Source organism: Argopecten irradians, chromosome 12, assembly GCF_041381155.1.
Source record: "Argopecten irradians isolate NY chromosome 12, Ai_NY, whole genome shotgun sequence".
NCBI lineage: Eukaryota > Metazoa > Mollusca > Bivalvia > Pectinida > Pectinidae > Argopecten > Argopecten irradians.
In genome coordinates, this window is record NC_091145.1 from 22,024,232 (window position 1) to 22,041,564 (window position 17,333).

The 17,333-nt window shown below is 35.2% G+C and overlaps 1 protein-coding gene across 3 annotated transcripts in view; it reads right to left on the reverse strand.

The window, feature by feature from the left end:
• Window positions 1-72: 72 nt before the first annotated feature.
• Window positions 73-17,333, reverse strand: part of LOC138336207 (ectopic P granules protein 5 homolog) — a 45,471-nt gene continuing 28,210 nt past the window's right edge. For all 3 annotated transcript variants that reach the window (XM_069285581.1, XM_069285583.1, XM_069285582.1), the window contains 19 exons: window positions 16,919-17,090; window positions 16,407-16,497; window positions 16,005-16,082; window positions 15,650-15,792; window positions 15,085-15,253; window positions 14,181-14,375; window positions 12,261-12,392; window positions 11,140-11,221; window positions 10,754-10,893; window positions 10,190-10,382; window positions 9,475-9,645; window positions 9,086-9,261; window positions 8,441-8,635; window positions 8,029-8,186; window positions 7,612-7,811; window positions 6,594-6,842; window positions 5,727-5,946; window positions 5,171-5,377; window positions 73-4,668 (listed from right to left, as the gene is read on the reverse strand). In XM_069285581.1, the coding sequence (XP_069141682.1) occupies window positions 4,362-4,668; window positions 5,171-5,377; window positions 5,727-5,946; window positions 6,594-6,842; window positions 7,612-7,811; window positions 8,029-8,186; window positions 8,441-8,635; window positions 9,086-9,261; window positions 9,475-9,645; window positions 10,190-10,382; window positions 10,754-10,893; window positions 11,140-11,221; window positions 12,261-12,392; window positions 14,181-14,375; window positions 15,085-15,253; window positions 15,650-15,792; window positions 16,005-16,082; window positions 16,407-16,497; window positions 16,919-17,090 (3,278 nt within the window). In that variant the 3' untranslated portion in view covers window positions 73-4,361. The remainder of the gene's footprint in view (window positions 4,669-5,170; window positions 5,378-5,726; window positions 5,947-6,593; window positions 6,843-7,611; window positions 7,812-8,028; window positions 8,187-8,440; window positions 8,636-9,085; window positions 9,262-9,474; window positions 9,646-10,189; window positions 10,383-10,753; window positions 10,894-11,139; window positions 11,222-12,260; window positions 12,393-14,180; window positions 14,376-15,084; window positions 15,254-15,649; window positions 15,793-16,004; window positions 16,083-16,406; window positions 16,498-16,918; window positions 17,091-17,333) is intronic.

Below are 17,333 nucleotides of genomic sequence, written 5' to 3' on the forward strand. Positions count from 1 at the left end.
CTGTATAAAATACACAGACCTCATTTTAACACAAATTGCAGACATTTATAAATAAAAACAACCACAAAAGAGTTATAAATTCATGTTTATTCTTCACAACAATCAAAGTGTAAGAAAGATCTTACACTTACAATTCTTCATAAATCATCACTCTCAACGCTCACAACAAAGACAGGACAAAAAAAGATATGTCTGTTAAGGGTTGCCCAACCGACCCAATTTTTCCCACTTTTCTTCGAAAAAGAAAAACAAAAGTCGAGATTTCGATCTCAGACTCCGGTTCCAGCAATTATTTTAGAGTGAAAGACAAACACAAAAAAAATAATAATAATGAAAAAAAATCCCGACCTACCGACCCTATTTTTTTCGCCAATGGAACCCTAAACAGACATTTTTTTTGCTTGGTTCAGAAAACGCCCACAACAAACCCAGTTCAATAGATTCACAGAATACAAAAGGTTCATCTATATTATCATTAACATTTCGTATCTCTTTACATCATGCATCGTGCTCGTATTTCCATGTGAAAAATGATTTAAAAATTAAAGCTAAACGATTACATATTTTGATAAAGAAGTATCAAAGTTTAAACCTTTGATTATGTATATTGCTACATTGTAAGCATAATATCCTCTATCCCATGATACATACTGTAAGGAAAATGTAATAATTGCTATTTTTCAACAACCATTAACTGATATTTTTTTAATTAAAATTTTATCCTATTGTCACATTTCCTCCCTCCATGTAAAAAAAATATAGATATAGATACTTAACTATCATGTCAGAAGTTACTGAACACACTGAGCCAATTACATACAATGTAGCTAAGTTACTGTTTTAAGGGGGCGATTATCATGATGCAGTTGCATTTTACAGGAAATGAAAAAGCATTTGACATTAAACAAAACTATAAAATTTCATTAAAACCGTTTAAATGAATTGTATGTTGGTGTTGTGTGTATTTTGTTAATAAGTTCATTGAATTTATTCCTTAGTCCATAAACTTGATATAGAATAGTAAATATATACACAACACAACATATAAATAACAAAATACATGAACTGTTTATATATAATATCTATACAACACATCTAAATAGAAACAAATAAAGATAAATATTTGTTTATCATAAATATATTAATAACACTGTAACTGAAAAATCTCACATACACCATATACAAATATGTACATGTTTATGAACAATAAGGCCTTTTCTTTCCATCCTCAAAACTGATTTCTCATGAAAAACCATGCATCCATGTTACAGCAAAGTAAATTTTAACACCCCACCCCTAACTCCATAGCAAACTTGCCAGAATTTCCGAATTTCAACTCCCTGTCCCGTTATTGTAATGTTAAAAAGACAGTAACTTCCCAATTTTGAAAGACCAGTAATAATTGCAGTAATATTATCTCCCCTTGATTTAATGCTAAAAATTGTATCGTGTGTAACATGTGTTTTGGCTGGAAAATGTCGTTCACGCACTTAAAATCTTCCCGATGAGAATTTGAAATTAGCAAATATGACATACGGTAGTTTTTACCATATTTGTGACCCCTCATGTAGATGTTCTTTTCTATATAAGAGTCCTTTCCTCTTATGTCTAGATGTTTATAATATTTTCACATATGCTATATAATGATATCTGAACTTTTTCATGTGTTAAGAAAACCTTGACTTGGCATGAATTCCTTATACCAATAACAACTTAAAGTCACAGTTTTTTTTTATAACAGAATGCACTGTTTATATGCTTTATCAGTAAAATAAATATGGATTATGAAAGTAGTGTTCAAATTTTACCGCAAAGACAAATATCACTTTGGTGATAACATCATGTTTTTCCATTGTTAGCAATGTACTACGCATACAGCCTCACACCAGGGGCTTATTTCATGGGATAAACCATTCCTCATGTTTACAGCTGCATGTACATGCAACAAGTGTTTAAGATTTATAAAGACACTAAACAAAGTTACAAATATACATTTACTTTATGACTACTAACAGTAATAAGTAAATCTTTGATAAATTGAACATTTGTGTCATCAACCCAAACCGTTTACTTATTCAATGATCAAAACTGTTCCTTGATATCTACATTCTGATAGTGTTTTTTCCGTACTACTGGGGTACAGATTAACACCATAAAGGTAACTCTGTAATATACAAAGACGAAATATCCTATATGTGTAACGTCATTAGTGCAATTTTAACCTTTAGAATCCAAATATATACAAATCAGGGTTTCTGGTAAGTGTTAGTGCACAGACACAACAAATGAGTATTTTTTGTATTTTCAATATCAGTTTGATTTCAAGATGATCACACATTGGAGTTGAATAAGGGGTCATAGGATAAAGGTGAAAGGGTCATAGAGTAAAGGTGAAAGGGTCATAGGGTAAAGGTGAAAAACATGGCCACATATGGCAAATTAGAACCTCATAGACAGAAATACATGGCGATTAATGGCTATGTCTCTAAATACTGGAAGTGTTAATTACTAAACATATCAAATGATAACGACAATATTACACACATCAACTGGAGTATGACATAAAGATCTCTGTTTAATGCATATCATATTATATACTACTTCCGTGTATGATAATTCACAAATTTACATAAAAGTGTTTACATAAACATTTTATAATACACAAAACAATATATAAAATCGTTAATGTCTTAATCATGTAACTATATATATATATATATACCTAGCTATGTACAGGTACATTGTATTGAATAATCATATAAATATACACTAATTATGTACTGTCACAAAAACTCCTATATCTAGGTCATGAAATTGCACAACATTGACAAACTTAAATGAAAGACATATTGTAAAAGTGTTATGTCACACTATACAAAGTTATTTATTCATTTTATCACCGGAGAAAAATGTCTTTGATCTGATCAGTTTTGGCAAGATGGACTGGAGTGATCAATTCTGGTATCACCAGTCAGCAGAAGATTTAATCTAACATGGTGGGCTAAAATTCTGGGAACCAGCTAGTCTATGTATGAGAGAATGTGAGAAAAGAGCCTTATCTGATAGCCAGACATTTAATGTTGACTGACAGCTGCCATCTTATAGAGAACATTGAAACTGAATTATTAAAAATAGATCTAGAAAGTCACTAACATGTCACCTGGGAGTTCTCGTAACAAATTTACCATATTTTCCAGATTATATGTCACATCCCAGTACAAGCCACAAGCACCCTTTTTTATATAAGCAGTACTAAAGTACAAGCAGCGGTCAGTACTGACTGCAGTCTGTCAGTTTTATGAAGATACCTAACTCTACGACCCATTATGTAATTTTCTGTAATGTACAAATGTATGTACATAGATTTTTAACTTCATCAAGCGGAATTCAAGTCTCTGTAACACAATGACAGTAAAAAATTAATTGACTTCAGTCAATTTTTTTTAGATACCACTGTAAGTTACGTAAGAAGAAAAACTTAAGATTTGATTTACGTCAGTACTAGTATTTCTGTTTTTCGAGAAATTGGGGTCAGAACTTCTATCCAGACAAAGTATCATGACTACTTCTTCAGTGACAAGCTTATTCTAAAGTGATGTTCTTTAATCCAGAGCTAGTTATACACAGATTCAGCAGTAAGCTTACAGAAATTTTGATGATTACAATCTGTACAGAGGACTCTTGATAATCCAAACACTTGTGTCCCCAGCCCAAACCGTCCGAATTGGGAATTTTCTGGACTGCCGATTTCTGTTTACTTAGACAATAAGTTAAGAGACTATCTAAGTCTGGATTATCGTAGGTCCATTGTATTATGATTATATATTAAACGGTTATGTTAATACATCAGAGATTATCAAATGACACCAGTAGTAATGAAGTGTTCCCATACGTATCACAATTATCATAACTATGTACAAAATATCACAATATGATCATTTATGTGTCACATGATGTGGTTATTTATAGTAAAGTATCACATGACAAGGGTATTTATAGCAATGATCACATGATGTGGTTATTTATAACAATGAATCACACATTGTTAATATTTATAACAATAGATAGCATTTATTTATGGTACCTGTATATGGGTATTTATAGCAATATGTTACATTGTGTAGCTATAACAATGTACATATCATATGACATATTTATGCACTTCAAGATGTTTGAAAAGGCTATCATCTTGTAAAAGTATTTATCTTCAGATCACATGTTTTCTTCAAGTATCTCAAATAACATGACATATTTGTACCTCAGTTTACATGACCTATTGTACTTTAGATCACATGACCTTTGACCTATTTGTACTTAAGATCACATGACCTTTGACCTATTTGTACTCCAGATCACATGACCTATTTGTACTGGTGGATGACAGAGAGGTATTCCTTGTCGGGGTAGAATGCCACACACAGATTACGTAGGAGTGTGAAGGTATCCCGCAGACAGCAAAGTTCATTCTTCACAAGGTCACACGCTGCCTGGATCTCACTGCGATGTTGTTGGTACTGTTTATTAGACTTCAGGGCCTGAAGAGCTCCGATCTCAGTCTTTGCCTGCGTGGTGTTGGCCAGAGGTTCATTAGGCTGCATACGTAATACAGTTTCGCCATAAATCTGGGAGGACACCATCGCTGACAAACTACGAGCAACAATACGAAATCTGGAATACACATGAAAAATGTCACTACAATTACAAAATCTAGAAAGGACATCAAAAATCAAGATTTCAAGCTTACCAGTATGGGTACTGCGAGGCTAAGTGATTTGGGGGAATGAATGTTTTTCCACTAGCCCAAGACATTTGAGTGACAAGTCTGAGGCCTACAAATACGAACAGATAAAATGTACAGATACAAGGGGCAGTTGGTAGGAACTAAAAATATAACATACTACACTCTATGTACAGGATGCTGATTTGTTTTCCTGTATGTTGAGGAGTCAGACTTTCCTCACCATCTAAACACCTGAAATATCCTTAACCTACAACTGTAAACCCATGAATAACATCAAGACATTCACACAGGGTGATCCCAGAATTCCCCTCCACACCACTCCCCCCCTCCTACCCACCCCTTACCTAACTATAGAACTGATAAGATGTTTATGGGACAAAACACCACCCAAACTATGTACTTTCCCAGACTCCTAGTTATGACTCTTACCTGATTGAGAGTGTTGATCGTTTCCCCAGACCAATAGCTCCAAGGATCCCTGTTGAGGCTCGGTCCTCTCCAAGCTGGTGTAAAGAAGTCACAAACGCATTCAGGCTTTTGATGCAGTTTGCATGCTTGTTTCCAAAGTCCAACTGCTGAAGCACTAGCTCCAGGAACTTGAAGCACAATAACATCAGCTTTGACTCATTCTCAGCGCTACAAACAAAGTGAATTTACTGTTTTAATATATCTTTGACAATCAATCAAAAGCAATTTTACCCCTGATTATAAATGGAAAGTACATGTATTTGATTGTATGTTACACCCCTGGCCCAAAATCGGGCAAATCATTTTCACTTTAAATCTAATAAAGCGATGCCTTTATAATGTCCTTCTACCCTACTGCTTTAAACCAAATGAAATGCAAACTTTACTAGCTGAAGCAAGGACTTAAATTGACACACAAACATACTTTTGTGCTCAGAGTAAGCTCTTGTCTTCCTTGTCTGAACAACTGACACACTAGTCTTACTATATGTCTGTGTGTTAACTTTAATACACTCACGTTGGTTTAGCTGTGTTGATCCAGTCCAATAGAATGTTTACAAGGTTAGAGAACTGTGACACGTCAACACACAGAGCCTGTTGGAGGACACAGTAGCCGTACAGTAAGAGATAGGAGCCCTCCTGTAGAGCTGCCCCCAGGAACTCGTCCGTGTTCAGGTCGGGGATTTGTATGGCTGCTAACACCTGGTCCCAGCCCCCTCCAGCAGTCTGGTCCATACCTGGAAAAAATAATAACCTTTTTTCAGAAAAATAATAACATGCATTATCTAGTGTACCGTTTTCAGTCACTATCTTAAAGAAGAGGCACACAGGCCTGAACAGTCAACAGAGATATGATATAATTTGCCACATGCCCTGAGAACATCAAAACCCTTCATTCAATACAGAACCTTAATTATTCTAACTTTGTTTCATTGATGATCTGACAACATTCCATTAGAGGTCACATTCTGGTGACCTTTATACTATAGAGGATCTGACAACATCCCATTAGAGGTCATGTTCTGGTGACCTGTTTTAATACTGCCTTTACTACATTTAGCTTAAATGCATTTTCTCCATCGAGCTACATCAACTGAAAACTACTAACATTTCGTCACGGCATACATTTAGCTGTGTTGTGCTCTATAAGGCAAAATGACTACATACATGACAAGAATTACACATAATTATTTACCTCACCTATCTTGCTGTATAAACTATACCTAATTATAATCAACTGTAAACTTAAGGTTTGTCATTCTCTACTGATTTCATGTTATTTAATAATTTTTAATTAGGTTAGATCTATACGTGGATAAACTGCTGACTATATACCAGTACTTTTAAATACTGTTTTATGACAAATACAATGATATTTACTTACCTCCCTTGAAATAAACGTAAATGCATTCTTCCACAATGCGTACAATCTGTGTATGGGAGGCGAGACACCGAGAGGCAGCCTTTACACAAGGCAACAGAAGGATACTTTGTGGTGATGACTGGAGCCATTCAACAACTGTTGTCATGACAACGTCCAAGGAATTGTTCTCAGGGTTACAGTTGTTAAGTAAACCAAAGATTTCTTTGACCAAATCTAAAGTTTCATCTTGCTGCATTCTCAAATCCACCACTATAATGAGAAAAATCAAATTACAGTAAAGAGAGAGAGAGAGAAATGGTCATTACTTTCATTTAATAAATATCTATTTTGAACAATTAAAGTCCATCCTAAGAACAAATAAAATCCATCCTTTGCCCAATAGATTAAATTAAAGAATAAACAACATTTTGTACACAAATGCATATGTTGTATTCCTTTTTCCTTTGTCTTAAGACCACGATTTGATATTAACAATGACTCAGTTGGCCTGAATCTGGTTCATACTATATGTAGGCCCAATAAAGTCATGTATTTGGTCCATGAGATCTTGGGTGAAGGTTAAAGGTTATTCATTTGAACAAATGTTATAGCCATTCATATCCTGCACTATAATTTATGCTACACTACAAGCCTAATATCAGGTTTCTATGCCTCTTAGTTATTAACTTTATAGATGTAATCCCATTTGACTTCTGTGACCTTCATCCCAGAACGGTAAAGGCCATTTCAGACACCTGGGCCCAGTTTCATCCCTTAACTTAAAATTTTCCATTAGAAATCATTACAGATTGTAAGGAAGGCTCTTTAACTTAAAAGTTTTCCTTAACTTTTGTAGTGCTTTTCTATGGGGAAAGTTAAGTTAAGGGATTCCTTAAAGTTAAGGAAAGTTCATGAAACTGAGCCCTGGGACTTCCAGCTGGACAGACACTTTGCAATAGCATAATAAGCCCATGCCACTTGTCCTTAGGTCAGGTTAATATTTAATAGTATTGAAGTCTTCACATTATTTCAGCTTTACCTGAGGCCCCAACTGTTTCCACCTCTGTCATGAGGTTCAGTATAGCGGTGGACAGAGTTCCCAAATTGATGCTGGATGTAAATGTACACTGACACAACAGCTGGACAACTGTGTGAACATAACACTGCCGTTTGGTGGACAACTCAGATGACCACTGGCCGGAATACTGCACACTGAATCCTGATGCTGCTTTTATCAACCTGTATATGATTGAATAAAAATGATTTCTTTACAACAGTACATGATTTTAAGAAAAAATTATAAATTTACAAATAAATCTGACTTTGACCAAGATGGAAGCATCCTGAAAAAGAATGAAAATGTACAAAAATAAGAAAAAGTTACAAAATATTAAGGTTTCGATTAAATTGTCTCAAACTTTAACAAATGTTACCGCATAATTCATGTACTACAGACCTAATGCCTAGAGCAGTAGACGATGACCTTTCTACCAACACACATGCAGGGTCACATGTCTGAAGCAGCCAATTACAGGCATGACGGAAACTGTCAGAGGTCAACATCTTCCAATCATATTTCTCTGCAATCTGTATCTTTTGCTCAAGCATTGGAATCTGTCAGGGGAAAGGTCAAATCTTACAGGGAAGAATAGATATAAAGCTATTTTTTATACACATATGCGTAATATACCTAACTATCACTCTCAAGCCTGAAAATGCTTTTTCATTATTTTGAACATACATAATTATGGTAAAGTTAAATATTTAGCGACTTTCATTAAACATCATACCAGTTAGAATGTATCAGTATAAAGCTGTAATACAGCTGTACATCAGTAAAACACTGTAATGAAGCTTATGTTACTTACCTCAATATGTTTCTGATCCCCAAAACTTTGAGTGAGGAGGATAAGGACACAGTTGAGGACCTTGCTCTGCCCCTCCCCCGGGTACGACTCCCCAGGGCAGGGCTTACTATAGAACTGTAAAACACTTGTCCAGTCTACCTGACACACTATGTGAGCCAGTAACTCAAAACTCTCAGCACTGTTGGTGTCTTTCAGCTGAGAAGAGAAACAGAGTTACAGTCAGGGGGAGATTTAATGGTCTGACAACACAAACTACAAGGAGATGTAAACCATAACAAAGAGAGACATCACAGTTCAGAGATTAATTAAGTCTGACATAGTTTTTATTTACAGCCAGGGTCATCTGCAGATGTGCCAGGGATAGGAGGTGAATGAAAGTACGACCAACAAGATATAACAACCTTTGGCAACAGAAATACTTATATATGGAACATATGTATGCATTCAATCAAACACAGGTTATTTCAACACATAGGGATAGCTCAGCCAGCCTCCTTGTGACCAACCTAAATCAGGTATCCCTGACCCGTTTACCAAACTAGTGTAGGAACATTTCCTAAAACATCATACTATAAATACAACTATCTTACAGTCATACATGTTTGACCTGACTAAACACAGTTATCTCCCCTATCACTGTAATACCTTAACCATTGAGTCGAGGACTACGATGTTTGGTGTTAATCTATCCCACGGTAGCTGTTTCAGTGCCTCAGTGAAGACCTGTGTTACATGAGCAGGTGTCGTTCTTGTACAAAGTACACAAGCAAAGTACTGCCATGTCTCAGACAGGATATCTCTCTGGTACGGGATACATACATCTGTAACATACAAAAACCATCAGAGGACATGAAAGGACAATAAAGGCAATTTCTTAATCAGAACTAAAGAGCGTCACAACCAATAATTGTACAGTAAAATGAAAATGTAACCTAACATGAGTAATAGCAGGTCCTATTATATATAATTGTTGACACTTTGAAGTGTATGAGGCGGGCAAATCTCCTTTATTTGTCCAGTACTGACAGACTTACACTGGAAGGTTGTGTAGATATTGTACAATACATGTCGAAACGCCTTCACCATCTCTCTCCCAGACTCTGCATCAGCCTGTATCCATGGAAATAGTGGTCCATCCTGTTTTGGGATTGGCTGTAACCAGGGGTTAAAGGTTGTCAGTGTTGTCTGCCACAACATGTCCAATACTTAAACAGAAAAGAAGATTACCTTCACACATTTTTACATTATCTTCACCATGTAGTCAGGGGTAGTGATGTTTAATGTACATATTTTCAATTAATGATTTTAATAAACACTTTTAGACTATATAATAACAACTATTCTTGTCCATTAAAATATAACTTCCACATCTGTTATCGAATAAATGTTAACATTTCCGTACATTTTTAAACAATTTGGAAACCACAAGAATGATCCGGACGTCACATAAAATTACCTTATGATAAAATTACATGAACTGTCAGTAAGTTCAACTTTTAAATACACGAAACCAATTAACTGCCAGAAATCATCCAAGTTTGATACTGATAATATAATATATGACTGAGAAGCATACTTGACGCTGTTTCAACACATATAGAGCAGTAAAACTTTGCCTGTAAAACAAGAGTTCAAAAGAAGGTGATGTGTCTCATGTTTGGCTGTGCTGACATCTTCAGCAAAGCAGCTATATGGTACCTGCCTGTTACCTGCTTTATTTAACACAAATCCTACGATAATTATACCTACCTTGGTTATAGTTACCGTCCTGTATCTGTGGCGCCACCTTGTGGGTGAGACAGACCAGTAGATCCCTGATGATACACTTTAGGTAGGGGATATACTGCTGTAGGCTGGGGTACAGACCAAACATGGACATGTCGAGGCTGGACGTTCTCAACTGGAGGTAGTATGTCCCTATCCACTGGAGTACTTCCTGTACCTGTATTATAATCAGTAAAAACAGTTATCTTCTCTATCATATTAAACACAGTTATCTCCCCTATCAAACTCAATAGTATTTATCTCCCCTTTCCCATATCACACTAAACATTATTATCCCCTTTGCGGCACTAAACATAAAGATCGTACTTATCTTTCCTTCACACTAAACAAAGTTGTCCCCTATGATATTTAACATAAAAAATAATAAACTATAACTGTCACCAGAAGGGACGACTAATACCCCCGCTGCACAGATTAAGTAATCATTCTATTAATAGGGGACATTGCTGAACCCTATATACATGTAGTTTACTCAACTCCCCTTTATGTCAGGGTAATAGTATTTGGATTTACAATAGTCTTGTTTACCTGATCAATGGTTAAGTCAGTATTGATGTCTTGATCAGTTTCATGAGTAGGTGAACCGCCTGGTTGTATGTCCTTATTCCCAAAGCAGGCCATGTGTAACATGTTCCAGCACTTGACATGGATCTGCTGGTTGTCTGAACCTGACAAATGATTACTCAATCATTATTTTTAATAGAATAGTAAATGATTAAACACCTTTAAAGCTACCTGAACTGGGTATTCCATGCAAATTAATGTGTTATATGACTTTTTTGATTTTGAGAAAATGTCGCTATAGATAATCTCCATTTTGATCTCCAGTTTGCCAACAATTTACCTTTGACTGATATGTTTTTGCAAATGATTTTATTTCCAAAACATAATTACTAGTGGTGTGTAATACTTACCCTGTAATAGAATGTTGAGGACAACCATCACATTGCTTGGGAAGCTGTGCTGGAGCAGCTTGTTCAGGTGTGTACAGTAAATCTGGAAGTAAAAAAGTAAGTTGATAAGCTTCCATTTCTAAGGAAATTATTGGTGAATAATACATCAGAGCAACTTGAATAATAAACCAAAATTCCACATGAAATCAGAACAGAATTTAACATATCAAAACACAACAGTACAGACTATACGTTACTACATCACTATACATTTTTGTTGTATATATCATCACCACCAATGTACCTTAACCAATTTAATTTGTGTTAACATTCGGGGTAGGCCCCTCAACTGTTCAAACCACAAATACTAGTTCATGTTCACTGTCAGGGTAGGCCCCCACAACTGTACAAACCTCAAATACTAGTTCATGTTTACTGTCAGGGTAGGCCCCAAAACTGTACAAACCTCAAATACTAGTTCATGTTTACTGTCAGGGTAGGCCCGAAAACTGTACAAACCTCAAATACTAGTTCATGTTTACTGTCAGGGTAGGCCCGAAAACTGTACAAACCTCAAATACTAGTTCATGTTTACTGTCAGGGTAGGCCCGAAAACTGTACAAACCTCAAATACTAGTTCATGTTTACTGTCAGGGTAGGCCCCACAACTGTACAAACCTCAAAAACTAGTTCATGTTTACTGTCAGGGTAGGCCCCACAACTGTACAAACCTAAAAACTAGTTCATGTTTACTGTCAGGGTAGGCCCCACAACTGTACAAACCTCAAATACTTGTTCATGTTCACTGTCAGGGTAGGCCCCACAACTGTACAAACCTCAAATACTAGTTCATGTTTACTGTCAGCTGTACAAACCTCAAATACTAGTTCATGTTTACTGTCAGGGTAGGCCCCACAACTGTACAAACCTCAAATACTAGTTCATGTTTACTGTCAGGGTAGGCCCCACAACTGTACAAACCTCAAATACTAGTTCATGTTCACTGTCAGGGTAGGCCCCACAACTGTACAAACCTCAAATACTAGTTCATGTTTACTGTCAGGGTTGGCCCCACAACTGTTCAAACCACAAATACTAGTTCATGTTCACTGTCAGGGTAGGCCCCCCACAACTGTACAAACCTCAAATACTAGTTCATGTTTACTGTCAGGGTTGGCCCCACAACTGTATAATGCACGACCTAGCACTTCTCCATAGTGTTTGATCTCCATGGGGGCAGGATTCGCTTTTGTCAGCCATTCATCAATGTCGAACTATCAAAACAAAGCATAATACATGAGTGATGTATAACAGCGATTTATATTCCAACAAATAACTGTACGAAGAAACTAGTTCTACAATTTTAATAATATGAAGTACATGATGTATGCAATATCTCAACGTGTTATCAATTACGTTCATGAATATTACTATACGTAAGATGAAATTAATGTTACACATACACAATACACTAAAACTACATTATAATCAAACATAGATCAAATCACTCATTCTTACTTACTCTCATGCACACATAATTATCCTAATTAGCAACATATCTTAAAACAACTAATAATATTGGCAAAAGGGGCAGACTCAGCTTACTATAACCAGATATTATTTACCTCTCGACTTGGTGTAGCATGATTGAGTGTATGCTTATGAATACTTGTACGTGTATAAGCCAGCTACAAGAGCCGGACGAGAGGTGAATAATATGACCTGTTCGATTCTATAACCCCCAACTCGGTGTAGGCGAGAACTACAAGAGCCGGAAGAGGGTTAGAACAAGAAGGTACTATATGCTTGTGCTAAACCTTCAACTCGGTGTGCAGCAGTACTACAAGAGCCGGAAGAGGGTACCTGTGATAGCTAGGTGATGTACCTCAACTCGGTGTAGTTGTACACAAGAGCCGGAAGAAGGATATTGCAACGATTTTGTATCTTCAACTCGGTGTAACTGTGGAGTACAAGAGCTGGAAGAAGATCTTGGTATGATTAAAATGATAGAATATAACAATTTTGGGGTACAGGAATTAAGAATTCAAATGACTACACTTGAATAATTAATGAGTGATTGCCATAACTCAGATTATGATTGAAGAGAGTAAGCTGAGTGCCCCAAGCGATAGATAACAGGTATCAAACTAGAATTATTGTAAAAGTAGCTTTTTAATTGTTTAGAAAATATTGATGGGAAAAGACTTTATTATAATAGGTAAATAATCTGAACAATTCCATTTTTAAAGTCCCATTATGCTTTCACAAATCCTTGCTAAGATCTACATTAACATACCTTAGGAAACACACTTCCTTTGGTGTCTTTCTAATGAGGATAATTAAGCTAATAATCAATTAGTAAAGAATTCTTAAAGATGCTCCATACCTGACAAATAGTATTTTTCACTATCAAAACCAGGAACAGACGATTTAGTATTTGTCTTCTGTTACAAAAGTTGCATACTTGACACCATTACCACCACTTACAATTTTACTTCAAGATAAAAATAATTAATTGCATCCCAAAAACTTCTGTGGCACTATGTCTTATATGGAATGAAGTACTGATTGTACATGCACTAAAAGCAAAATAAATTCTTTTATATATTTTTTTGTGTTAATTAGACATACATATATATACATGATTAAACACTAATTATTGTTCAAATCATGAGTATCATTTATTATCTGTCGGCAGTGGAGCATATCTAAAATAGAACAGGTTGATTCCCATACATCAAAATACCTTCTGTGCACGCATATTATATATGTGCAACACCCGGATGGTAAACAAAATGTTTGACACTCATTTTCCACATATATCGACTGTGGCTCCTCAAATGTTTATTATGCTCCATTTACAGATAATACTTATTAACGTATAATGATCAAGAAATGTTGTGTGTTAATAGAGAGATGCATACATGGGGCACCAAAGTGGAATATTTTATTGTACATGTAAATCTATGATAAATGCATGTAAATCACTTAAATAAAATTTGTCTGACACCATATTAAAGTGTTCCTTTGAGTCAGATGACCAGAAATAAGTTTGTCTGTACCTTTGTGAGGAGTGTAAACACCAGATGAGGGGATTGTTGTTGTAAGACTTTGACCAAGCGTTCATACATCGCCACATAGCGATGGGCTGTGTTTAGAGGGAGGAAATGTGGTGACAAGTGACCGGCCATTGTTGGATTGTCGAGGGAAAACTGTAGTACAAACTCTGTCTGACTCGGATCTTGCTGTATAAACTCCTGTAAATAAACACTCAAAATATTTACACATCAAATATTTTCTCATGTACAAGTACAAGCTAATTAACATGTTCACTTTGTTGAAGGTCAAGGCCAATATTAAGGACAGAATGACCTTTTATTTACATGAAACGTTGAAAATAAAGCCATGAAATATTTTTAATAGGTCAACTTTAAAGCATACATCTAAACGACCCACTTTTGGCATGTGACATACCATCTCACCAAAGTAATTATATAAGACAGTGAATTGCGTATGAAGTCATTTAAAAGTAAACAAATTTATTTTTGCAGAAACTTAATTTTCAATTTTATGAACAACTACTTTCTAATATTTCAGACAGTCGCTGAAGCTTGTAACATTCCCTCAAACATGTTTAAAAAAAAATTTATTTTTGCAGGAACTTAATTTTCAATTTTATGAACTACTTTCTAATATTTCAGACAGTCGCTGAAGCTTGTAACATTCCCTCAAACATGTTTCGTTTGATTTTCCTTCATTTAGCTTTATTAGTGTTTTGTTTCAATCAAGAATGTTTTCTTAGCTTTTTGCATTTTCTTTCATTTGTGCTTTGATTTGTTTTCGTTTGCATTTGTCTTGGCCATAGTGTTTCGTTTGCGTTTTGCTTTTCGTTCATGTTTAGAGGGAAAATTACTCACTTTGATGCCTGTAAGAATACTGTTTAATTTGAAGGGAATAATAACATACCATTCCAAGTAGGTCCATACAGGAAGAAAAGAACTGTCGAGTCGGTGGATAAAACTGGATATCATGGTTGAATGATTCGGCCAGATAGAAGAAGAAAGAGCAGGCAATATCTTTGTAGTAAGACAGACGGGATTCATCTGTACAACTCCGCGACAATTTCACCAACATCCTACAAATAACAGTCATTTATATAGTTATACAGCATCCTTACACGTAAACAGTATTTCATACTGTATAGTGTATAACATGAAATATTTGTGGGTACTTTTCTTTGATGGTTTCCAGCTTCAATTTATTTTGTTGATTGAATCTTTTACAATGTAATAGTAATGTGTACAGCTAATTTTCATTGTTTATAAATAAATATTTGTGGTTCACACAGAACATTAACAATTGACCGATCGCCAGGCAGTATGACGCAAATGGCATTCTATTTAATGTTGGAGCAAACTTTGCAGTATTTGAAATACCAAGTCACATGTGGTAACCAGGCGGTTTAATTGACAGCTGGAAATCTGTCAATGAAAACTTCAAATGGACTTTAAAAAAAAATGCTATATCTTACGTGATGGCATTCTCCACATGGACTACAGACACACACACGACCCTTGGGGGAGGGTTCAATCCCTCTATCAACAGTTGTTTAAACTCTGCCCGGTTTTCGTCAGTCTGTCGTTGGACGACCTCATCTGTGGCCTTTTCTCTAATCTAATAAGTTAAAACAAGGGAAATAACAATACGACTTCAAGTCAACCAATGTTTTTATTTTTCAGCATTTAATCTAAAATTCAAATAAAAAAGTTAATGTCATTGTGAAATATCTAGTTTTAAACATCTTCCAAAAGTAAAGAATATTTTCTGATCATGAAACCATGCATGGCTTTGTTGATAATTTTATGATTATTTAATGCTGTACTTACATTAACTACGACGACAGCTGGGTTAGAGCACTTGTGTAGTGGATTTATGACACTTTTACATTCTATAGTGACCTTCACCTAAAACAAGATCAACAAATTATAACTGGGACCCTTCTTTTTATTTCATATGGGCATTTTTTATTGTTAAAGAGATTTTTTTTTTCATTTAACTCATTCACCTTGAAATTTCATACATGTAATGGACTAGTCCTTGATTCAGAAGAGTACTAGTCTTAATGTGTCTTTGGGGTGAATGATATTAATCCAGGAACATTTTATAGTTAGTCTGCTACTTTGGCTAATTTTCTTTGTTCTAAGTCTGGCCAGTAAATTAGTCATCAAACTTTGATAACTATAATACACTGATGTTTTACTAAAAGTTTGATATTAAATAACATCCACCTGTTTTGGTCGGTTGTAGTATAACTGAGGGAGCAGTCTACCAAAGTCATCATCACAGGCAACATGTTGGGACGTCCGCACATGGAAAGATCTTCAAGGGAAACAAACACTTTTATACATATGAACACGATTTGAAACAATAGTATGCAGCACATTATTTAAAATTAAAAAGTAATAACTTGATGCATCAACAACTACACAGAAAATATCATCTAACTATTAATTGTACTTAAAGTCACACTGTACGTAACTATCAACAAAAAAATCAAATTAGATTTGACCCCGATATTGTTAGTATTTGTAGCTGTAGTTGAAATTAACTCATATCAAACAATATATATAATGTTTTTAAATTTGGTACAGCAGTTGTTGAAAGTCGATACTTGTAAACATGCCTTCATTTGAAATTGGTTACCATAGAAGTTACGATTATTGCTTTTTAAATCATGGAACAAATAAGACAAATACGGATATTGGGACTTAATGGTAAACTAAATAACTTTCTCACTCACTTGGCATATTCCTTGAGTGTGTTCAGATCTGCCTTCAAAACATGCATGATGGCCGCCTTGTCCTGTATCACTGAGGTGCTGATGTCCTCGACAACGGCCTTAAGGGGCTGTAAGTCGGGTAGTGTGTGTATGGCATCATGACGCTCTAATCGACTGAGTATCTTTTCTGTGGCTGTTGAATCAAAGGTTATCTCTTTGTTATGTATGCTACTTATCATATTTGTCATAGAACGACTTACAAAAAACACAAATATGAGGAGTACATTTTCTTTCAAAATCTACAGTAGGTAATCATAATGGATACTCATAAAAATACCATTTTATCAAAAATCATAGATAGGTCATATGAAAACTGAGCAATTCAAATTTCTAAAAATTCAGAGTTCTATCTACAGAGAATATTAACTTTCTGTAC